This window comes from Grampus griseus, assembly GCF_964374135.1.
Source record: "Grampus griseus genome assembly, chromosome: 2".
In the NCBI taxonomy this organism is placed as follows: domain Eukaryota; kingdom Metazoa; phylum Chordata; class Mammalia; order Artiodactyla; family Delphinidae; genus Grampus; species Grampus griseus.
The window spans coordinates 40,108,825-40,134,586 of record NC_139018.1 but is presented as its reverse complement, the minus strand read 5'-3'; the positions used below and the strand labels follow the sequence as shown (position 1 = coordinate 40,134,586).

At 43.2% G+C, this 25,762-nt stretch overlaps 1 protein-coding gene across 1 annotated transcript in view; it reads left to right on the top strand.

Annotated features, from left to right (window-relative positions):
- The first annotated feature begins 5,752 nt into the window (after nt 1–5,752).
- PRKCH (protein kinase C eta) overlaps nt 5,753–25,762 on the top strand; it is a 223,471-nt gene continuing 203,461 nt past the window's right edge. Inside the window, exon 1 of the mRNA XM_082649021.1 lies at nt 5,753–6,209. Coding sequence (XP_082505147.1) covers nt 5,847–6,209 — 363 coding nt within the window. The 5' untranslated portion in view covers nt 5,753–5,846. The remainder of the gene's footprint in view (nt 6,210–25,762) is intronic.

Genomic DNA, 25,762 nt, shown 5'->3' with positions numbered 1-25,762 from the left:
TTTCTTAACAGAATGTTTGTAACGTTTTCCAGGATTCCATAGTACTAATAAGAAAGGCACTTAGGTGATGCAAGGGATTTAAAATGAAAATATTCTAACATGGGTAGATTCAAGTAGGTGAGTTATGTAAAAAAGTAAATCAGCCATGGGAGAGATTTGTGTTTGTTCTGTTCATACTCAGAAAATATTTAACTTCACTGGAGTTTCCTGTTAGAAAACAATGGCAGAAATGACTTACGGAGTCATTGCTCCTGATCACCAGGCTATGTCTAGGCAACTTGACTGCTTTTTATGAGGGTATTACTTTTATGTTTGCTCCTCTGTTCTGATCTCAGTCCCTGGAAGGCCCTTCTTTTGAGGACGGGTGGGGAGCTCAGCCGGTCTACCCCATCGGCTCTCTAGGACTTTGCCCCTCAGCCTTCTTTTCCCTCGTTCCCTCTCTCATTATGAGCTGTTCATCCACTGACTCACAGACTGTTGTGTCAGGACCCTTTGGCTCTCTGAAGACCTGTTACTCTGATCTCATCCCAGACTCCTCCCACCCCACCCTACCTCCCGACTTTGCCTCTGTTTCTTCCTCCAAGTCATTGAAGATTCTCCTTTTATCTGGTTTCAGAAGCCTCACAGTGATGTGTCTAGGTTTGGGTCTTCTTTCATTCATTCTGCCTAATACAACATGTCCTTTTCAATGTGACACTCGTGTCTTCCTTGCATTCTGAGAAACGGTACAACATCTGTGAAATAGCTTACCTTTCTCTGTTCTTTTTGGAACATGTATAAGGACATTGAGGCCCACCTTTGCCACTTTCTATGTACCTTTATACATATACCATTATACATACGTGCCTTTGCATATTCAGAAACGCATAAGGGACAGCACTGCTATAACCCCTGTTCTGTGTGGCACTCTCTCCTGACTGCTGAGAATCTCCATCTTCTTCCTCTTTGTACTCAGTGTGTATAATAGTTTTCATTCCTACTATGCATTAAAACCACCTGGGATGGGGGTTAGGTGTGCCTGTTTTGAAAAATGGACCAAATCTTAGCTCTTTCATGTATTAACTATGTGACCCAATTCACTTAACCATTCTGGCCCTCACTTTTCCTATGTGTAAAATAGAGATAATAACACTTACTTCTACGGTTGTCATGAGACTCAAATGAAATGTTTGTCAAGTGCCTTGTTACAATGCTGGTGGATACTTAATCAATGGTAATGTGGCGGCTGAGGTAACAGCTGAAATGTACCTTGTGATTGCCCATGTATCACATACTCTATATTGAATTATGTAATCTTCAGAGCCCTTGTAGATAAGTACATTTAGTATTCGTTTGTAAGTCCAGCATTCTAAGAACTGTGTTCGTTTATCTGTGTCAAACTCCAATCTTGATCCTGTAGTAGGCATATTTTATGTACTGCATAGCATATTGATATTTCTTACGTTAGATTTTTAAAATGCTATTTACTATCTTTTTTCTATGTCATCATATGTCATTCTAATAACGATGTGATATTCCACTGAGTTGTTATTCTATAATTTACTCAGCCATTTCACTATTACTGGACCTCTTCAGGCAAATAAGTGACTCCTTACTTTGAAGATTTTGATGTATGGTATCAAACTGCCCTCCAAAGGCTGTGTCATATTATCGTAACATGGGGTAGTTTTTGACCTGGCTGCATTATTCTCTAAATTCTCTCATTCTATTTTAAAGTGGAAGGGGGGTTGTGTGAAATGTTCCTTAAGAAATTAGAAAAGTGGCAGTGATTTAGTCAATCAAGCAATCAATCAAATAGCATTTAGACAATGTACTAGGAATTGTATATAGAGAAGTCCAAAGTTATAATGTGACTAAGACAAGAAACAAGTAATAGTGATAAGGGAAGAAAAAAGAAACAAACCTCTAGTCTATAAAAGAACCTATAATACATATTTCAAAGTAGTCTATACAGATATGCAAGTTGCTACATTGTATTATGTACAAGCCACTAGTAAGCAGGGTGGGATGTGTAGAGAGAGGGAACTTCTTGCTCCCCTGCCTTTCTTAAAAGTCATGACCAGCTCTGGATAACAGCTGTCACGTAGGCGAGGTCTGTATGGGCAGCTAGTCCTCCCCTACAGGGACTTTGTGCTATGTGCTGTCTTCTGCCTGTCTAGTGTACCCCAGGAGCCACCTAATGACACATGACACAGGCTGGAGACAGAGTCTTCCTCAAGACTGAATTAAGGATACTAGTAGAGGAAATCCTCGTTCTGCTGGGGCTGTTAAACTAGAAATCCAGGAAGCTGGGGCTGCTGTAGACCGTCTTCCCTGGCTATAGGCAGACAATTTTAGACAGCAGGCTAAGAGCCACAGGCATAGATGTTTCTTAAACTAAGGCCCATTTTTTCACATGTGCCTCAGATGGCATTCCCTCCTGCAGTCTCAGAACGGTACGAACTCTCTCCTTTCCTGCATTGTTCCCCTTACTAAAAAGCCCTCCGTCTGGTGATTGCGTCCTGATCTTCAGCTCTCTCTCTCCTCCTCACTCCAGCCAAACGTCTTGAAAGAGTGTCTAAGCTCACTCTCTCCACTTCTTATTTTTCACCTCAACCTACTCCAAATAGGCTTTCATGTCTACCCTTCTACTGAATCGGCTCAAAGATTACTCAGGACCTGTCCATTGCCAACTCCACAGGGCTTCTTCAGTCTTGTTTATTTAATCCCTTAGCATCCTCTGACCTAGCTGACCTTTCCTTCCTGCTGGAGAACTTTGGGGTTAGTTTCCACAATAACTTAACACCACATCCTCCTGCGTTTTCTCTCACTCCCGCCTGCCACTTCTCAACTCCCTTGCCTGCCCCTCCACCTATAGATGTTGGGGTTTCTGGAAGGCCGCATCATAAGCCCCTTCTTTTCTCAAGCTACGTTCTCTTCCTATCTTTTCCTGGAACAGAGATCTCATCCACTATTCCAGCTTTGATTGCGATCTCTATACTAACGGCGCCTACATTTATGCCTTTACTTCAGACTCCACCTCTGACCTTCGCAACCACATAGCCCCGATTGCCCACTTTGGATTTACACCTAAACGTATCCAAGGTGTATCAAACCTGACATGTTTTGAATTGAACTCCACCCCCTCCGAACCCTCCCACAAACCTGCGGCTCCTCTCCTAGTGTTTCCTAATGACTAATGGCTCTGTAATCCACGCAGTTGCTCAGGCTGATTTCCTGCAAGTTCCCCCTTGATACTTTCCTCTTCCTCATTCCCTCCCTTCCATCCATCCCGAGACCTGTCAATCCCACCTCCTTATCCTCATCGCCGTCACACCACCTGAGTCCCGGTCACCGTCTTCTCCCGTCTGGAGTTCAGCAGCAGCCTCCTCTCTGGTCTCCCCACACCTGTGCTTGCCCCTTCCAGTCCATTCTTCACACAGCCCCAGAGAGGATTTTCAAACCCCAATCTCATCCTGTCCTGGCCCTGCTGAACAGCCTTCAAGAGGTTTCCAGCTGTTCACAGCTAATGTCCAAAAACCTACCACTTCTGGTCAGTCTCGGACCCTGACCCACCTTTTCAGGCTCATTTCAGTCACTTGCCCCTCCAGCCACACGGAATCCTCTCTGTTCCCCAAACAGGTCAAACTGTCCCTTTTCTCAGGAGCCCTGGATAAACAGATCCTTCTGCTGTCAATGTTTTTAGGTGACCCTTCTCTGACTACCCCTGACCCGCAGGTTACATTATCCCATGGCACCTTGGCCTGTTCCTCCACTGCACCCTCCCTTCGTTGTTTTTCCTCCCTTGTGGGACTGTGAGCCCCAGGAGAGCAGGCACCATGGCTATCCTGCTCACTGCTCTGTCACCACTGCTCACCTATGCCTGGCACTGACTGATAGGGCAAAAATGGAGTATCTTGTGTCTCTCATCACACAACCGTAGGGCAGCTGTATAGCTGGCCACGATCTGGGACAGTCTTCTTTTAGTATCATAGCCCAACAGCAGCAAATCCTTTAGTGGTTCTTAAAGCTAGAGTCCCACTCTTTGGAGGAGAGGATGACAAAGTTGACGCAAATGGTCCCCTTGACCTCTTCTCCTGGAGCACCAGGGCCACGCAGGAACTCCCTGGATGATTGAGAGCTTGCTTTACGAGCCCCATCTAAAGCTAAGGGGTCATTAGGACGATGTGCTGCATCCTTGCCGTTCTTCTAAGGACATTTTGCTGTTTTCTAAGACAGGCCCTCCCCCACCGACCCATTGTTCTTATTTGTTTTCATTCCATAGTGTGCCTCAGTGAAATGTTGAGAACCTAGGTTAGAAAGCCCCCAATAGGGCACTGTGGGTAGGGGGGCTAGAAAGACTGACCCGCTAGCAGGAGGCTGAGTCGCCAGGGAGAATGTAATTAAGTATGTTAAGAATGGCCTAGGCTTTATGGGAGACAAATTGGTTGACCTGGCCCTCAGGGAGTAAGGAGCTCCCAGGGGACAAAAACTGCAGGAGCCCCGAGTGGAGAAAAAACTGAAGGCTGCCCCCTCTGACTCATAAAGAGAGCAACAGCCCCGAGTGTTCCTAGAAGAGGCGATCGAGCACATGTGCCAGGGACTGTGTGTGTGAACATCTACTGTTCTTGTCATGCAGGGCCGGGTGGACCGGGAATCACCCCGCAGAGGAAGAGATTTATTACGTCCCGGCCATGTCTGTCTTCAGAACTGAACTTTCCTGCTCTTTGTGCAACAAGACACACCTCTCCGAGGAAGGAGGCGGACAGGATTTCCATCATCACTACTGCTCTATTAAAAACACACACACACACGCACACACACAACAACCGTGTAATTACTCTCCGCAGGAAAGGTACACAAACAGGATGGGCCCAAGCTGAACTCGGGATGAGCCATCCCTGTAAAGATTAGGTAAAGGAACCTCCCGTCACGCACCCGCCTCCGGCCAGGGCCTCTCCCAGATGGCCACGTTGGGTCGCCATCCCACCTCCTAGGGGGGACGGGGGGGCGCGGGCGACTCCCGGCCGCGTGGGTTCCCTGCTCCTCCTCTTTCCCGCCTTCCGGCGCTCCCCGGGTCTGTCTCCCACGCTTCAGGTGTTCGCTCAGGCTGGGCCGCAAGCCCTTCCCTTTTTGGCCTGCACCTGGGGTAGCTTCCAGCCCAGAGCTCCCCGCCAGACCCCGCTGCAGGGAGCGCGAGCAGAGCGGTGCGAACCGGCCTGCGCCGCGCTCCCCAGGCCGCTTGCGCCCCGCTACTGACCGAACGCAGGGTCGGGCGCCGGCCGCGCGCCGCGCCCCCGGGCTTCGGAGGGCGCGCCAGCCCCGCGCAGGGTTGCCGTGAACTTGGAGCCCGGCGGCGCGAGGCTCCTGCCCGGGATGGGGCGGCAGCTGCTTCCTGGTTTGAAGCTCACCGAGTGGGGGAGAGCGTGAGCCCGCGGAGGCGGGGGCAGGAGCAGAAGCGGGAGGAGGCGGGGGCAAGAGACGCTTGAGGCTCGAGCTAACCGGACGGGTCGCTCCGGCTCTCCGGGGAGAGGTGCTTCCCGGCCCTGGAGAAGGGGCGAGTCCCGCGCGAGCCCCCGGGAGACGCCGCGCGCTCGAGAGGGACGGTCGGGCGACCCCGGCCCTCTGAGGGCTTGGCGCCCGGCTCCCCTCCTTTCCACCTCGCGAGGGAGGGAGAGAGGGAGGGAAGGAGGGGAGGGAAGGTCCGGCGGGGGACGCAGAATGGCTGTTCGAGGGGGGCTTGCGATTTGCTTTTCCCGGGAGCTGCCTCCACTCCTGCGGCCGCCGCGAGGGCTGGTCTGAACGAGGTCTCCCCGCTCTCCCGCTGCGAGACCGCGCGGTCCCTGGATTGGGACAGCGGCCCCGGCATGTCGTCCGGCACCATGAAGTTCAATGGCTACTTGAGGGTCCGCATTGGCGAGGCCGTGGGGCTGCAGCCCACCCGCTGGTCCCTGCGCCACTCGCTCTTCAAGAAGGGCTATCAGCTGCTGGACCCCTACCTGACGGTGAGCGTGGACCAGGTACGCGTGGGCCAGACGAGCACCAAGCAGAAGACCAACAAACCAACGTACAACGAGGAATTCTGCGCCAACGTCACCGACGGTGGCCACCTCGAGCTGGCTGTCTTCCACGAGACGCCCCTGGGCTACGACCACTTTGTGGCCAACTGCACCCTGCAGTTCCAGGAGCTGCTGCGCACGGCCGGCGCCTCGGACACCTTTGAGGGCTGGGTGAGTACCTTGAACCCTCCCCTTTGTGTCCACTCCGCACCTTCTCCCCCCTTCATTTTACAAAACTTGCCCGGGGCGCGCTTTCCCATCTTCCCAAGCGCAGGGAATTCCCTCCACTGCGGCCCTCGCTTTGGTTCTCGCCCAGGTGGCCACGGCACTGGTGGTGCGCTAGGGCACAGGTGTGTCTCTAGAAAGCTATCCTCGACACGGTCCCCTTTCGGGATGGCAGCTTGGGCTAACGGGAAGTCGGGGTAGGGGCGGTCACCCCCCTCCGCCCACACTTTGGGTAAGGCGCCCCAACTCTCAGCTTGAGGGTAATACGCAGGAAAGGCAAAGAAGTTGTGATAGATAGGAAAGTGACTTGATTTGGGTCAAGTTCTTTAAGCGGTTTTTAGGAGAAGGCGATACATTCTCGCAGGTATTATTCATAATGTTTCTGGATACGTGTTGGTTCAGCAGCTCAGATGTGCACACGTGTTTCAGCATGCACATCCATTACATCCCAGAGGTACATAACCTGCATTGGCAGGGATTGGAGTGCCTGGGTCTTCAGTTGGCCAAGTTTCGTTTAGCAGTTTTCCAAGGAGATGAGGTTTACGTGTGTTTGTAACTTCAGTTCAGTTTCAGCCTGAGAGGGGTGAGTCCTGCAGTATGTGTTTCTGTTGTTATTGGTACTGAGAGTTTAGAGGGCTCTTCGGCAGTTTGTGAACCGCCCCCCTCCCCTCTCCTCACCTGCTGGTGCTTCTGTGTATTGACAAGTAGTTAACCCGCCACTTCCTACTTGCCTGTGCTTTTTCACATAGTTCCCATGAGGCAAAATTTCTGCTGCAAATAAATTAAAATGTCTAGAGCACTCTACACAGTGCTAAAATGCATTTGCTTCTTAATCTTCATACTGTTTTTGTGATGCAGGTGTTATCCTTCCCACTCTTATGTGATGAAATGATAATTATAATGAAGTGGTCTGGCCTGGCAAAATGGAGTAAGCCCTTTGAAGAGTCTCGGGAGTTTAATGATTTAAATTCTGGAGAATGTCAGTTTTGAGCCCAGAATGGTGACTCAGTATTGAAAACCTGTTTGAAATTAACAAGTGGGGGAATCAGATGGATAATAAGGAAGATTCATTTAGATATTTATTTTACACTTTGAGGAATTGATTATTTTATCATATACTTTGTAAACTTACAGCAGCTTGTGGAGTAGTCTCTTAAATAGGAGAAAAAACCATAACGACTGTTTAACCATATCATCAAATTATATTGAGTTACTTTCCCTTCAGCTGAATTTACTTTGTGGAATTTAGAAGTGGATTAGAGAGGAATGGCCAAAGTAGAGATTGACTTTTTATCCTGTGACTTTCTGGACAGGAAATAGAGGTGAGTCTAGGAATCTGAACGGAATTATTAAATTAGTGTCTGATTAGGAGTTAGGTTGGGCAAAGCTCTGAAAGAACTAGGTTCTGAAATATGGTGGTGCAGACTGACCGATGGCCATTAGAAGCCTGTTTTCCCAAAAAGCTCCTAGACTGGTTCATTTTACCCCTAGTCTGCACATTTGAATCACCTGGGGAGCTTTTCAAAATCCCCACTTTTAAAGACTCTAGACAGGAATCTATTATGGCTGTGGACCCCAGCATCAGTACTTTTCAGCTCTCCACGTGATTGCAATGTGCAGTGAGGTTTGAGAACCTGTAGCCTAAATGAAGACCGCAAGATAAGGGCTGGAGAAGCTTAAGTGTAGAAAGATTCAGGTTACCTGACAAGGTGGGGGTATTTAGAGCTGCCTATTGTCCCACTGGCTGAATAGATTTAAATGTCAATTAAATTTCTGTATCTATAATTGTCTGAATTCATTATATTTAGATGTTTAATGTGGTGTTCCGGAGAATATGAGTGTTTGGTAGGATAGGTCAGCCTTTAAATGACCTTGGAACTGGTGATTTGTCAGACACTCATTCAATTAGGAGGCAGTTTTTAAAAGTTCTGGGTATTTTGAAACTGTGATGATAGGGTAGAATGGGTAGTGTGTTTCCTTTCTTTTAAAATTTTTTGTTAAGAAAATAATTTTAAGAAAATATTTGGAAATATATGGAATGCTTGTTTTCTAAATGATCCTTTATAGGTCTAAAGGTGGTTTTGAAATTTAGAATTACATATTTATCTTTAGCATATTAAATTGAAATGTGTAGTTTATTCAGGAAGTTACAAATGGAGTAATTTACTCTACAGTAAATTTATTTGTTGCAATTGAAATTACAAATTGCTAAACTCTAAAAAATACTAAAAGCTTAGTTCTTGCTAGATCACGAGAAGAGACAAAAACAGAAGACACCTTTATTATTAGACTAAAACAAAGTTGTTAATGCTCTTTTGCTTAACATGCTTTCTGAGTATTAAGAAGATAATCATTGGCGTTGATTTTGAACCAATTTCGTCTGTATTACCTTCTAAGCTTGATGAGAGAAAGGGTTAGATCTCTTCTGTGCAGTATATTCCTAGTATCAAGCACAGTGCCTGCCATGGATTAGGCAATCAACTATTTCTTTCCTAACTATACTATTTCATTTAATTTACATTATATCCAAGGAGGTAGTGGGATATAATGTAACAACTAAAGAAATTCTTAAACGGAAATTCACAGCATTAAAAACTTAAATTAGAAAAGATCTCAAAGACCTGAGTTTCCACCTGAAACTAGAAAAGAAGAGCAAATTGAATCCTAAGTAAGCAAAAAGAAGGAAATGTAAAGATAGCAGAGGTTAGTTGAAGCAGAAAATAGAAACAGCAGAGAAAAATCAATGAAACAAAAAGCTGTTCTTTGGGAAAAAAAGAACGTAATAAAATTGATAAACCTCAAATGATCAAGAATAAAAACACGCAAATTACCAATGTTAGGAATGAGAGAACATCACTATAGATCCTATGGACATTTAAAAATATATATTATGAATAACTTTATGCCAGGAAATTCCACAATTAGATGAAAGGAACAAATTCTTTGAAAGATACAAATGACCCAAACTCATTCAAATAACTTGAATAGCATTATGTCTATTAAGGCAATTGAGTTTGTAGTTAAAAACCTTCCACAGTGCAAACTCAAGGTCCCAGAAGGCTTTACTGGTGAGTTCTATCATACATTTAAGGAAGAAATATTGCCAACTACACAAACTATTTCAGAAAACAGAAGAGAAGGAAACACATCCCGGCTCATTTCATGAGGCCAACATTACCTTTATACCAAAACTTGATGAAAACATTACAAATAAATAAAACTACAGACCAGTGCCCCTCGTGAATATAGATATAAAAACTCTTAAATTTTAGCAAATCAAACCCAGCAATATAGCAAATGATCAAATGGGGTTATAACCAGGACTGCAAGGTTGATTAAACATTTATAGTCAATCAGTGCAACTCTTCATATTAACAGAATAAAAAAGGAGATTCATATGATCATCTCAATAGATAAAGAGTATTTGACAAAATTCAATACCCATTCATGATAAAAACTCTCAACAAATTAGTAATAGAAGAGAACTTCTTCAATGTGGTGAAGGACAATTGTGAAAAACCTACAGGTAACATGTTAATGGTGAAAAACAGAATGATATTCCGCTAAGATCAGGAGTGACAAGGATAGCTACTCTTACCACTTCTGTTCAACAGTGTATTGGAGGTCCCAGTCAGTGCAATAGGCAATTAAAAAAATAAAGTACATGCAAAGGAAGAAGTAAAATTGTAGAAAATTCTAAGACACCTACAAAAGGGCTTCTAGAACCAACAAGCTAGGTTTAGCTAGGTTGCAGAATCCAAACCAATCTACAAAAATCAGTTGTTTCTATATATTATCAGTGGACAATCGAAAACCGAAATAGAAAAATACCATTTAAAAGAGCATCAAAATATGAAATTGGATAAATCTGATAAAACATGCAAGGCTTGTTCACTGCAAATGACAAACCATCACTGAAATAAGTTAAAGATCTAAATAAATGGAGAGAGATACTGTGTTCATAAATGGGAAGATTCAATATTGTTAAGACCTCAATTCTTAACAGTTCTTCCCAACTTGTTCAATAGATTTAATGCAATCCTAGTTAAAATACCATCAAGCTTTGTTGTAGAAATTAACAGACTGATTCTAAAGTTTATATGAACATGTGAAGGACCCAGACTCATCTAAGAATAATTTTGAAAAAGGATGAGTTGGAGGACTTAAACTATCTGATTTCAAGATAACTATAACATTACCATAATTAAGATAGTGTGGTATCGGAGTAAAGAGAGTCATATAGATCAGCGGAGTAGAAGAGAGTCTAGAAATAGGTTCACACATATATGATAAATTGACTTTCTTTATTGACAAAGATGTCAAGGCAATTCAATGGGGAAATGATAATTTTTTTCAACAAGAGGTGCGTGAACAATTGAATAGTTATGTGCAGAAACTTGAGCATTGACCTTTACCTCATGTCATACACAAAAATTAACTTAAAATGGATCATGGACCTAAAAAAAGGATTTTAGCTATAAAATTTTTATAAGAAAACATAGAAGAAAGATCTTAGTGCCCTTGGGTTAAGCAAACATTTTTTAGACAGGACACAAAAAAGCAAGTACTATAAAAAAAAAATCAAATCAGCCTATTAAAATTAACTATTGCTTTTCAGAAGATACTTAAGAAAAAGAAAACACAAGCCACTGACTGGGAGAAATTATTTGCAACATGTAAATCAGACAAGAGACTTTTAACGGGAATATATAAAAACTCTTAAAATGCAATGAGAAAAATATTCAATTTAAAAATGGGACAAAGATTTGAATAGGCACCCTTCATGGAAAATAGCACATTAAAAGATTAGTCAAGGAAACGTAAATTAAAACCAAAACCCATGGGAAAGGCTAAAATTAAAGAGACTGATCATACCAAGAGTTGGTGAGGAAGTGGAGCAACTGGAACTCTCATATACTACTGTGCAGTATATAAAATAATAGTCACGTTAGAAAACACTTTAACAGTTTCTTAAAGTGTTAGACATATACTTACCATGGGACCTAGCTACCCTTAAGTACTTACCAAGAGAAATGAAACCATTTTACAGAGACTTGTACATGAACATTCACAGCTGCTTTATTTGTAATAGCCCCCAAACTGGAAAATGTCAGTCAACAGGTGAATATTTAAATTTATTTATTTTATTTATTTATTTTTGCCTGCGTTGGGTCTTCGTTGCTGTGTGTGGGCTTTCTCTAGTTGCGGCGAGCAGGGGCTACTCTTCGTTGAGGTGTGCTTGCTTCTCATTGAGGTAGCTTCTCTTGTTGCGGGGCACAGGCTCTAGGCACGTGGGCTTCAGTAGTTGTGGCTCAGGGGCTCTAGAGCGCAGGCTCAGTAGTTGTGGCGCACGGGCTTGGTTGCTGCGCGGCATGTGGGATCTTCCCGGACCAGGGGTCGAACCCGTGTCTCCTGCATTGGCAGGAGTGCAGTGTTCCCTACACTGGCAGGCGGATTCTTAACCGCTGTGCCACCAGGGAAGTCCCCAACAGGTGAATATTTAAACAAATTCTGTATCTATTCAATGGCATACTACCCAGTAATAAAAAGTGATGAACTATTGGTACACGTAACAGTATGGATGAATCTTAAAATATGTGATTTACATACTGAAAGAAGCCAGACACAAAAGAGTACATACTATATGATTTCATTTATGCAAAATTATGGAAAATGTAAACTAGTTTGTAGTGACAGGAAGCAGATCAGTGGTTGCCTGGGAACGGGAGAATGAAGGTGATGGAGGGATGGATTACAGAGGAGGCACAAGGAAACTTCTGAGCGAGATGAATATATTCATTATTTTGATTGTGCTGATGGTTTCACAGTTATATACTTAACGTCTAAGCACATCAGATAGTTCACTGTTAAGTGTGTGCACGTTGTTGCGTGACAGTTATACTCAATAAAGCTGTAGAGAAAAAACGTTGAGGATTTATTATCCTTATTTTACCAAAGAAGATGTTAGGTAAATAAGTGCCTGAATTAGATTTGAGCCAAGGCTGACTCTTGAAAACCATGTTGCCTCTTTAGTGCAAAAAATATTATCAGAGTAGGAGCGTTAAAAAACACCAAACTCATTAAATACAGTTTCTGACTTTTGGACACAGTCTCATTTTCTAAATTATCACTGTCAGCTTTTTTTCTGTTTCTTCTAGAACCGGTTTGTTTTGCATAATTTCTTGAACTTCTAAAACCCGAAAGTTTGTCTAAGTTAAAACCTTATCTTCTCCTTTCACAGATTTGCTCTGTATTCACTGACTTTCCAAATGGGGACCAGCACTTAATACTTAGTGCAGAGCATAGGGACATGGCAGGAGGCAGGAGGGGCTGGAGGCTGCGTCATGGAAAGGCTTGGCATCCCCTCAGGAAGGAAGGACCTGCTTGGCAGTATCCCAGGCTGTTTTCCTGGTTCAACCCTCCTGAAGACATTCTGTTCCCTGCAGCAGTGGAGGGCTGCTTTCTCTCAACTCAGTGAGGTTACCTATTTAGTAGTCTTGGTTACCTGTTTAGTAGTCTTGTCAGGGGAAGCCTCCAGGTTACCACTTGGCAATCGTTGATTATCTTTGCTCTTGATTCCTGGATCCAGGTACATGAATTTATAGCATCAGATTGAATCTTCTAGATTCGTTATCTAGCGGTTCATTCTCTTTTGTACTTTGTGGTACAGTTATTTGTTCTCACAATGATTTTTTTCGGAGCCAGTTTGGTGAGGAGCGTTTAGGGAAGAAACATATTTTAGCATCTCTAGGGAGGTTTATCCCAGTGTACGTGAATTGTGTTGGGTATATTGTGTCTTCAGTTTCATGGTAAGAATTTTGCTGCAGTGGGGCTGGCTGTTTCTCATCATGGTTAAGTTGTGGCTCAGATGTTCCCCCTGCAGAGAACACCTTCCAGACCACGTTATTATCTGTCACCCTTCATTGCACTCATCCCTCTCTGAGATCATTTTGTTAATTTATTTTCTTATTTTACCTTCCTCCTTTAGGGTATAAACACCTTGAGAGCAGGGACCCCACCTCTCTTATTCACTGTTCTAAGTCCAGCATCTTGAGCAGTGTCTGGTATATAGTAGGCACTAAATCTCTGTTGAAATGTGATTTTGGAGCAAGTAAAGTATAAGCACTTTGGAAGGATCTTGACTTAAACATTTTATTCATCTTTTTAAAAAAATTTATTTATTTTTGGCTGCACTGGGTCTTCGTTGCTACCTGCGGGCTTTCTCTAGTTGTGGCGAGCGGGGGCTACTCAGGCTTCTCATTGCCGTGGCTTCTCTTGTTGTGGAGCACAGGCTCTAGGCATGTGGGCTTCAGTAGCTGTGGCAAGTGGGCTCAGTAGTTGTGGCTCGTGGGCTCTAGAGCACAGGCTCAGTAGTTGTGGCGCATGGGCTTAGTTGCTCCGTGGCATGTGGGATCTTCCCGGACCAGGGCTCGAACCTGTGTTCCCTGCACTGGCAGGCGGATTCTTAACCACTGCTCCACCAGGGAAGTCCCTATTCATCTGTCTAAAAACAAAATGAAAGTAATTCGGGATTGACCAGTTATTACAATGATCACAGTGTCCCTTGTAAAAAAAAAAATCAATTAATTACATACCAACTTGCACTTGAAAGACTGGACCAGATTCTTGTGTCCTTTGAATATGATAATGGATGGAAAACTGTTTGGAGAATTCTTTGCTTTTGCTTATTTTACAAGACTGTGATTTCTAAACCTGTTAATATGGTATAACTTTGTTCACTGGTAGTTTGTGAGCCCGACATGTTAAATTCGGTTGTGCAACCCTGGAGAGCTAATGAGGTTGGTGGGCAGAGTGAATCATTTTATCTTACATAACTCTTAGTGCAGTTTTGGTATCTAGCAAATGTTTAGAATGATGACTAGCTGTGATAGTAGAAGTGCAGTATTTTTAATGAGAGGGGTAGCATTTATGTAGAATCAGAGAAGTGCCTTGGATTTTCTGTGGTCTTCCTTCTATTTTGTAAAACAGTTGCTACATCTGGGACTCCATTTGTGTTGGCTGCTGGCTCCATTTTATTAGAATATGATAAAAATGAGGCCTGAAAGTCATTTCCTGACCACCTTCTTTCCACCTTCATCATTGCTGCATCCAAAATGATCTTTCTCAGTTGCCGAGCTGATAGTCATTCCTTTACTTAAAACCCTTCAGTGGTTCCCCACTGCCCTTAGATAAAACACAACTCTTCAAAATGCTATAGAATGTTCTGCATGATCTGGACCCCAATTTCCTCTTCAGCCTTATTGCTTACCTCACCCCAGCCCACACTCCATGCTCCAGCCACAATGAGCAGCTTTCAGTTCCTCAAGAGCGACCATGCTAATTCCTACTTGTGCTTCAGGTCTCACCATAGACCTCACTTTACCCAGGAAACTTTCCCTGACATTCCAAGTCTGGGTTTGGTTCTCCCCCTCCTCCTTCGTGTTCCCTCAGCATCCTAAGATCTCCACTGCCCACTCCCCCTGTATCCTGAAAAGATGGATATATGAATGGATTGGGCTCTCATGGAAGTGTATGATATTGGTCAGAGGAGTTCAGGGTTTAAAAGTGTGGGTGATTGACTGAGATTCATCCCCTCTGCTCCTGGGGTAGCTACTCTAACAGACTATTACATGTTTCTCTATGAAATGCCAAGCCTTAGGTGAGCTTTCATGCACCACTGAGCGTGTCCTATGTACCAGGCACTGTGCTGTACCCTGGAGAGGCAAGTGGGCAAGACAGACATGGCCCTTTTCTTCACAGGCCTCGTAGTTCCAAGGGGGAGAGAGATTGGGGAGGTAGGGGGGACAACAACCAGGAAATGACAGAATAGAAGTAAGGACTAAGATGCTGGTGAGTGCCTGCTTTGGGGAGACCAGAAACATTTTCCTGGAGGAAAAACAGTTGATTTTTAAGGCTCCAGCATAGATAGCATGGCCACAGGCCTGCTTCAGTTAAAGGACCGTGAAAAATCATCCCTCAAAAGAAGATAAGGAACGTCTGACCTAATAATGCTTTCCCAGAGAGACATCACAGATCCCTTTTGAAAGTTAAACGTTCCTGACCCACAGAAATCTTTCCATCGTCCGAAAGTTTGGAGGGAACTAAGTTTCAATATCTATGAACAGATGACCCAAAAGAACATTTAACTCCTGAAGACAGAAAACAGTAGCACCCTTTCTGAACCATCAAATGCCCCAAGCTTTTTACAGATCAGAAAAGAATCACTGATGTTGAAGCGGGAGAGTCTAGTTCAGAACAGCAACAAAAAACCTGACAGCTCTTAGGCCCGTGGACGGGCTACAGATGTATTCATTTGGCAGTGATGTTTAACATTCAGTCTGAGGGCATTTAGTTCTGTGGTGCTCTAGTTTGCTGCAGACCCCACCACCCCCTAATACTCAGTCCCCTTGACTCATTACCTGCTTGGTCCTGAGAAATTTTTGAACCTACTATAGCTCAGTCCTTTGTTTTCAGAATGTGGAAACCAAAGCTCCAGCCAAAGTTTTACTGTTGCCTTAGCTCATGTGATGTGTGACAGACAGACACACTTAACATCTACATAGATATGAAGATGTACTTATTTCAATTTATTTAGATATGTATTAATTTGTAAATACATTAAGTTAGATATTTATATATATTTGTGTTCTAAAATGTTAGTGGAAGCTGGCTTATTAGTAAATATATGGGAAGTTTATGGGAACTTTAACTGTAAATTAGTATAGTATTAACTACCCAATTAAAGAAACTCTTTGTATTTCATTGTACAGCTTCCAGCAATATATAGGTACTGTTCTGGGAGAGTCAGGAGAGCTGGGTTCAAGGTGTGGCTTTGCCATCTGTCAGCTGTGACTGCAGGCAAGCCTCTGTGTATCAGGGTCTCGGCTCCCTAGTTTCTATCAAGAGGGGGCTGCACTAGAATCTCTCTAAGGACCCTTCCATCTCTAAAGCTTCTGCCTCCATTTGTTAGGCAGTTACATCAGTTCTTTGCTTTAGGAGTAACTGGTTTGGTTTTAAGCAGTCAAAATGACTTATATCTTCTCAAAGTTAGTTAACTCCTAAGAATTCAGTTGGTCCAAATCTAAATTGCTCCGGCTTGGAGAGGATTTAACTCATGTCTAAATGACTTTCAGCATTGGTAGTGATGTTGATGTTATTTCCTTGGTTTAGAATCAGCCTTAAGGAATTACAGTGGGTCCTCATTTCAAGCCATGCAGTTATATTTCTTTTTTTAAAAAATTTATTTATTCATTTATTTATTTTTGGCTGCGTTGGGTCTTCATTGCTGCTCACGGGCTTTCTCTAGTTGTGGCAAGCAGGGGCTACTCTTCGTTGCGGTGCGCGGGCTTCTCATTGCGGTGGCTTCTCTTGTCGCGGAGCACAGGCTCTAGGCAACGTGGGCTTCAGTAGTTGTGGCTCGTGGCTCTAGAGCGCAGGCTCAGTAGTTGTGGTGCACGGGCTTAGTTGCTTCGTGGCGTGTGGGATTCTCCTCGACCAGGGCTGGAACCCGTGTCCCCTGCATTGGCAGACGGATTCTTAACTACTGCGCCACCAGGGAAGCCTATATTTCTTGATTTACACTAATGGGTTCCTTGTTCTATGGGATGGTAAGTTATGTCCCTGTTTTCTCACATCAGAGAGCGACTGAGAATCCCACCATTTGAGCTTTTGCTAGAAGCCATTCTCACTAGCATGGTAATTAATGCTTTGTAGTCATGAAATGTCTGTAGCCACCAGTCTATCTATCCACCCTAGGTGATGACAAATACTATAAATCACTTGTAGGACAGACTTAGACTTTTTTTTTTTTTTTTTTTTTTTGCGGTACGCGGGCCTCTCACTGTTGTGACCTCTCCCGTTGCGGAGCACAGGCTCCGGACGCGCAGGCTCAGCGGCCATGGCTCACGGGCCCAGCTGCTCTGTGGCATGTGGGATCCTCCTGGACCGGGGCACGAACCTGTGTCTCCTGCATAGGCAGGCGGACTCTCAACCACTGCGCCACCAGGGAAGCCCAGGACAGACATTTTAATTAGATGGAGGAATGGGCCCAAGCGTATTGGCTATTGTAGTGTTTAAGTGCTATACTGAAGAATTTTATGAGATGGGAAATTTTTGTTGAGAACTGTGGTACTATCCAGAGAGATTTATCAAGAATTACGTTAGTGTGTTTCTGTAGCACCTGTAAATTAGAAAGTGATTGTCAGAGCACATAGGATGTTTTAGTAGAAAGACTAAACTGTGCTTTTATTATGTGTTGCCTTCTGGAAAGTTCCTTTGATTTTTTCATAAATTTCACCCTTGCACAACTTTGACCTTACAGGGAAAGAAATGCTTAAAAGTTAACCAAAGGTGTTTAGTTTGTGCTGCGATAAAAAAAATTAAGAAATTTGCTATAGGATAGAACCATGGCCAACATGAGCTCCTTGTAATTACTTTAATGAAATAAGTCACATGGGGCCAGTGTGAGCATACTCTAGACCTAGTGCCTGTTCTCCAATTGCTTAAACCAAAACCACAAAGCTGAATTTTTATTTGCAAGTCATGTATATCTCTTGTACTTGCTTGTCGCTATTTCTGCTTCTCTCTCGTAGCACTTACATTTGATGGGCCTCTGTCCTCACACTGGGCTTAGGTGTTCTTGCCTGTGATGTGTGATGCTGGCATCTGGGCAGCCAGTGTTCTGTGGCCCCTTCCAGTATCAGAGTTATGTGGTTCTGGTCATGGTTCCATTGGACGATACAAATTCTGCTCCCTTCTGAAATGTCTTCTGGACATTGTTCTGCTGATACTCAGTTTTGTTCTAGGCTCTAAAATTATTTTTGAAAGAGCCATATTAGCAGAATTTCCTAAACAAAATGCATTTATTAATTTGTGAGCTGTGGACCTCTTAAGTGCTTTATTTTTTATTACTCTTGTTCCATCACAGTACAGAAGAGTTGAGAACAAATTTTTAGCAGAAGCAGTGCTTCTGAAACTGTTTTTGAACCCTGGACCCTTTTAGTGATGTTAAAAGCTATGGACCCTGTTTCTAGAAAAATGCACGTATGTGCATATTGCCAGCATGCTGGGAAAAGAGTCATCAGGTTAGTGGTCCCCTGAAGCCTGACTGTGGACACACGGCCTCAGCTTAAGAAATTACAATGAAAAGTGTCAAAAAATAAGGTTTTTATTAATTCCTAATTCCTAGGACATTGTACTGATATTTTCCCCTGCAATTAGAGGACATTTTCACTTCAGCTAATTATAGGAGACAGTTAACTAGTAGAAAAGAGAAGCTGTAAATTTTAGAGAAAAAAGATGTAAAGTGGCTGGCTCCTGGTGAAATATACTAGATAATGACCCATTTTAGGACCTATTTGGTTGTGTTATATAGGTATTTTCAGAAGTTTCTACTGTTGAAGGGGTTTCTTTGAGGTTTGCAATAGATGAAAAGTTAAAAAAAAAAACAAAACTAGGACAGTTTGAGTGACCTTGGCTTGATGTCTTTTGTTAATATAAAGTTTTTCCCTGTAAAAAGAGATAGGATTTATCTGTATACTTAAAACTTTTACCCTCTTCTTGAGCTGTACTGGGCCTTACGGTGAACCACTGTGTTAGTCCAAGACAAAATGATGAAATCAGTGATGCTTGCCTGTTCCTCTTGCCCTGTGACCCCTGGTCTCTTATGGCCTGGGTCCCTCTGACCCAATAAGATTTTCTGATTCTGTCCTGAGTTCCAGCTCACCTTGCTGAGACCTTGGAAAACAACCTGATGGTGGTAGAAATTGAGCTGAATGGAGGGCACCCAGAGCGCAGCCCCCTAGCTAGTTGAAGGTGAAACTTGAATTTAGCTCTCTGGACTTCAAGATTCTTTCCTGATGCCACTTTAGTGTGTGATGGAGGCAGCAGGAAAGCCATTCAATCATTCATAGATCTTTATTGAGCACCTACTGTGTGCCCGACTCCATTCTAGGTGTTACAGATGGGGCAGAGAACACAACATCCAGAATTTCGGCTCTCACGGGGCTTCTACCCTCTCATGAAGAGACAGATAATAAGCAAACAAACAAAACACAAAAAAATAACAAATCATGGTTAGGTGCTAAGTGGAGAATTAAAACAGGGTGATGTGATGGAGTGTGACAAGGTGACTGCTTTACCTAGAATGGATAGAGGACTCAAGAGAAGGTGACATTTTGGCTGAGACCCAAGTGGCAAGAAACAACCAGTCATGTGAAGATTAGAGAGAGCATCCCAGGCAGAGGGGACAGCTAAGGCAAAGCCCCAAAAGTGGCAACAGGCTTGACGTGTGGAGGAACAGGCAGAAGGTATTAGAAAGAGGATAGACTTCATATTAGCAAGTGCAGTATGTTAACCCCAGGTCTGCCACGATGAACCAGTCCCTTCAGCTCTATTGCCCCTTCTGGAAAATGGTGCTAAAGTTAGATAACTCTTAGGATTGGTGTGAAGATTAGATTTAATACATTAAACATGCTCAGCACAAAATAGGCCCTCAAGAAATGGTAGCTTTGGCTGCTTTTAATCTCCCAAGGAAATTGATATTTTGACAGGGGTCTTCTGAAAATAATATTGGCCAAGGAAAGACGTTCGGATGGTTGCACTTTAGACAATGAAGGTGACGATGTAAACGTTTCCTGGGAATAGCGTCTGCTTGCTCTCTACCTCTTTCAGTGCCATATTTTCCAAAAAAAAAAAAAAGAGTAGGGGAAAGGAAACGAAGACACTAAAGTTTATTCAAGATTCTTGAATTTTTGAATGATATATTTATTTTCTATGGAGTCATAAGTATTAATGGAAAATTTTAATACTTAGAGGGATAGGATAATTGTACTGCAGTGATACAATTGATAGGGTCCCAGGTGTTTTTATTTTATTTTTTTAGGAAACTATCAGTATAAATGTATGGATGAGAATTAATAATCATGGTGCCAGTAATGATAAAGGAAATAAAACCTCAAAAATTATGAATAAGTGGATACAGTTGATTCTTGTTGACTACTGAAAGCTCATTTACCTTATTGACTATAATTTTGTGACTTAATTCTGGATAATTGTGTCTATTTTGAATAATTTTGGATCATGCCTATTTTGGCATCTCCCTGATCTCCGGAATTTCTGACTGTCCCTTCAATATCCATTTGGTCTGTGTTCAATGTAAAAAGACACATTAGCATTTGCCTAAGCCATGTAAGATGCATATTAAGATTCAGAATCTACAATGACAGTCATAGCACACAAATACCGGCTTTGAGGAATATTTATTGGACAACTACCGTAATTAGCAGTGCATCATAGTGTGATGGTTGGGTGTCAGCCAGATTGGGGTTCAGCTATTTGTTTTGCCTCGTATTGTAGAGGTCATTTAACCTCTGCTAGCCCCAGCTTTTTCATCATAACGTAATACCTACCTCACAGGGTTATGTGACAATATAGTGAAGACTTATGTAAACCATCTAGCATGGTGCATAACACATACCAACCACTACAGAAGAATCATCAATGTCACAATTACTACCACCACCATCACCACTCTACCCCAGTACTTACATATGAAGTCATGAGCCCAGCCTTTTCTGAAATTAACTCTGAAAACAGTCTGATATTTATTTACCTAGAATTTTGGAGTTTTTAATTTTAAGGAATTTAGACTTTAGAATATCTAGAATTTTAGAAGGGATTTTTGAGTCCAGCCTTCTTGCCGTGTTTGCTTTTTATTTAAGATTCTGGAGTGTAAATCAGCGGATGGTTACTGGTGGAAGAGGAGATGGTTTCCTTATCCTGGGTTTGGGGTAAATGCTGTACAAATGTCCATTCTGAAAGATCTTGCAAGGAATCTGGGGAAATGAAGCTGGAATTACTATAGTTGCAATGTTGGCCCAAGTTAGTTTATGGAAAACCTTGAGTTTGAGTCTGTTGGTTTGCTTATCCGATATTGGATAGAGAGAAGGTTCTGAGTTAGGGTGGGTAATCACAAAGAAGTAAAGTTGCAACATTTTAGTTGCGAAAGTCTGATGGAGCCCCCTTTCGAGAGCTGAAGTGAGCATGTTTATTGCTGCAGTTGAGAAAGATGGTAAATAGCCTCTTTAAATAGGCATTAAAAGACGTTTCCTTGATTTAAGTTTGAACATGTAATGCATTGGTTGTGAATTGTTCTTTCATCCTTTCAAGGAGGAAAACTACAATTTTAAAAGTGCATAGTTTGAACTTGTGGATTTCTGGGTGAATCAAAGATGCCAATAATTTTGATTTGGTTTAAAGAAAATATGACGAGTTCCCCCTATATCGATTCCCTCTAGTTTTATCTGTCGACTTGATACTTGTTTGGGGGGTCCTAGATCTTTCACAGGTGATTTTAAGTTAGAGGTTTTCTGATATGAAAATATTTAATTTTTCAGAACAAAAGTTTCATCTGCTCCATAGTAAGGGCCAACAGTGTTTATAGTAATGTTCAGCGCGGCCTTGGTTTTGGCTGTTCAGAAGCCTTGGTTAGCTCTTTGGCTCTGCGGAGAATACATTGTTTTTGAGTCTCCCTGCTGGGCCTCCCTGCCTTCTTGTCATGTACTTCCTGTACCTGGGTTGTGGTCATATTGATTTGCTGGGGCGCTGCTGTTGCAGATATCTGGGGGCGAATGAGAATTTGTTCATGGGTGTTGCCCTGACTTCGTCCGCTGACCTCCTTTCAGCCCAGTTTTACCACTCTCTGTGTGAGCACTAGAGACCCTCAGCGGCTCCCTGGTCCCTGGCAAAGTGCCCTGCACGTGGTAGAGATTCAGGAAACATTTGTAGAATGAAGAAACCCCTCCTTGTTCTCCTGTCTTGAGTCTTCCTCAGGATTCAAACACTGTCATTCACTTTTGCTAAGAGATCTTCTCTTTAAAAAAATTCCTATTTCAGATATAGACATTCATACTTGGTGTGTGTGAGGTTAAGAGCAGCCTCAGGAGTCGTTTAGAGAGAATGAATATGCCAGTGTGATTTTTATTCCCTTGATTATTTTAAGAAGTGTAAAAGGTGTGTGAAAAGACGAGCTGAATCCCAGGTTCCCCAAATAAAACGTTAACTTTTGTTTGGGTGATAAAAGATGGTTTTCAAAGGAGGAAAAACTGACTCAAACCATCTTCTGGTATACCAGATGTAAGGACCATATTAATGGCAGCCTGCCCTTGGTAAGAACAGGGCACCAGCAAGGGGTGTAAACTAGATCATGGTTTAACTGTGACCTTGAAGGAATAGTTGCCATTTAAGCTTACTTTTTTTAAAAAAAAAAAATTCTGTTACAGCAAAATAAATGAGTGACCCCTGAAGTTGCCTCATTAGGAATCCAGTGTGCATTTTTCTCTCTGAACGGAATATCTGATGGCCCATCATCTACTCCTCCTGCTGTAATTTGGTCCTATTGGGCTTCTGCATGTAGAATTTTGTTTTAAAACAGGAAAAATAATGATTCTGAAAAATTGTTCCTGTCAAGATATTAAATGAGTCTTTCCATTAATATCATTTCCATTAGTATTTTGAAGTCAAATTACCTAGTGACAGTTTGGCTTCAGTGAAGCTTACATTAAAAAGAAGAGACTGACTGAGAGAATTGGAAGAAAAATAATGAATTCTCAGCACTCTCCCCAAGCCCCTCCCCCCAACTCCCCCTCTCCTTACTCTTCTCAGGACCCTTGCTCCTTACTTGTCTCCTGCTTGGGTCATTGGTTGGAAGAGCTCAGGTTAGAGTCAGAGTTATAATCAGGGAGAATTTAAGTTTGTTTCCTAGCACCCAGATTCTTCTCTGTAGTCAAGGGCCCTAATGTTCTAAGAAAACTGAAGTGCACAGGTGTGAACTTCCTGCTCCCGCCTGTGGCGTCTCCTGCAGGCAGTTTTGGGAAGAGGCCCAGTCCTATACCTGCTGTTTGGGCTCCCTCTGTATCCACCCTGGGTCAGGTGTTTCATTTCCTGTACCTTCATCCTCTCCCTTCCTCCCGGCACCTTTCCTTTAGAAATGACCCAGATCTCTTAAGCACTCAGCATCCCCAAACCCCATAGAACAAACCACCCAGGCCTCTCTTTGCCTTGCTTGTTTCCCTTTATTTTTTTAAATAAATTTATTTATTTTATTTATTTATTTTTGGCTGCATTGGGTCTTTGTTGCTGCGCGCGGGCTTTCTCTAGTTGCGGTGACGGGGGTCTACTCTTTGTTGCAGTGTGTGGGCTTCTCATTGCAGTGGCTTCTTGTTGCGGAGCAGGGTCTCTAGGTGCGTGGGCTTCAGTAGTTCTGGCACGTGGGCTCAGTAGTTGTGGCTCGCGGGCTCTAGAGCACAGGCTCAGAAGTTGTGGCACACGGGCTTAGTTGCTCTGCGGCATGTGGGATCTTCCCAGACCAGGGCTCGCACCTACGTCCCCTGCATTGGCAGGCGGATTCTTAACCATTGCGCCACCAGGGAAGCCCTAGTCTCCCTTTTGAGGTGAGGCTCAGTGTCTCCCCTTCCCATCTCGGCCACCTCCCCAAAGAGCTGTCTGCATCTGTCCTCCCTAGCCCATTCATTCTTCTTCCCAACGCAGGCTGACTTCTGCCTGCATCACTGTGTGAATACCGCTCCTGCAAAGCCCAGGAATGGCCGTGTAATCATGGTACTTACTTGTCTTGTTGACTGCTACCTTCTCTTTGCTTCCCTGCTTCTGTGTTTCTCCAGCACCTTCTGGGAATTTTGTTTGTTTCTTACTGTACCCCTTTCATTATCCCTTAATCTCCTTTAATATTGGTGTTTCCTGGAGTTTTGTCCTTATATTGTTGTCTTTCTCACTCCAGATGGTCTAATCTGCTCTCCTGGTCTTAACCATATTGCACATATGCCAAGAATTTCCAAAGCTCTGTCTCCCATCTTTGTCCCTGGGCTTGATTACAGCTTCTAGGATTGGGGTAGGCTCAGGGCAAAGGGGTTTATACTCTGTCTCCTTCAGTCTATACAACAGTCGTGAGAGATGAGCAGTGCCATGGTTCCTGCATTTCCTACCCGAGGAGACTGTGGCTTAGAATGTCCAAGAACAGGTCCAAGGCCTTGTGTCTAATAGGCTTGCTGGAAAGACCTACTTGGGCCTCCTTCAGGCATTTCCAAGTCAACGGTGTCCACAACTAAATACCCCACCTTTATCCCTACCTGCTCCTCCACCCACTTTCCCAGTCAGAACTCATCTCACCATTGTTCAGGTACCTATGCATCATTGTGGAGTTTTCTCTCTCCTTTCACCTCTTTTCCCATTTTCACCAACTGCCAAGTCCTGCTGACTTGGCTTGCTAAATATTCTTGAGTCAGTTTCTCTTTTCCATCAGCACCACACTTGTTCAGGCCCTTATCACGTAGATAATTCCAATAGCCTTGGAACGGGTCGCCATGAATCTACTCCCTCAAATCCGTCCTCCACAGAGCTACCCGGATCAGCTGTCTAAAAACTCGACCTTAGCCTCTCTCCTGCTAGAAATCTTTTAAAGGCTTCCCATCTCCTATAAAGTGCAGGCTCCTTGGGAAGATTCCCAGTAGTCTGGCCCTTGTCTCCCTCCCCCAGTCCTTTTGCCACCTCTCCTTGTCTCCTAGCTCATGATCTAGGTACAAATGAGCTAATTAGGTTTTCCTGCTGCTACTCATGTCTAATTCACTTTGTTTTCAGTACATACTGGGGGAGGAGAGCAGGTATTCCTTTGTAATTTGTGCAGAGGACTTGTTGCATAACACTGGAGAAGATAGGAGGGATGAAGGTTACATAGCAAAAAGATGTCACTTGCCATGTGACACACACACGCACAAACAGGCCTGGGCACGCACATGCACATAACAACACACACGGCATTCCCAGAGCACCTGCTACAGCCAGAGGCGCATCAGGTGCTACGGGTGCACAGCTCAAGGAGCTCACCTGTAGTGAGGGAGACGGCACGAGCCCACTATTTCATCAGAGGGTACCTTTGGAATAGAAGTGTGTGCAGGACATAGGGGATTGTGAGCCTGCTTCAGGGAGGACTTCGTGGAGGAGGAGGTATCCAAGTTCAGTCTTCAGGGAAAGTCAGTATTCACCAGATTTAAGGTGGCACAAACTCCTGTGCCTTGTCTCCCTTAGGGATTTGTATTTTTTCCATAGAATTTTACCCATGTGGGTCATTTTACACAGGGCTAACAACACTTCAGTGCCTTTTTTTTTAATCATTTTTTTTTCAGTGCCTTTTAAAAGCAAACTGTGTCTACTATATAGAAAATAGATAAACAACATGGACCTGCTATATAGCACAGGGAACCATACTCAATATTTTGTAATAATCTATATGGGAAAAGAATCTGAAAAAAAAAATATAATATATATGTAATATACATATAATATATATGTAATATGTATATATATCTGAATCACTTTGCTGTACACCTGAAACTAACACAACATTGTAAATCAAGTATACTTCAATTAAAAAATAAATTAAAAAAATTTTTAAGTGCTAAGTTCATTTAAAAAATTAAAAAATCAAA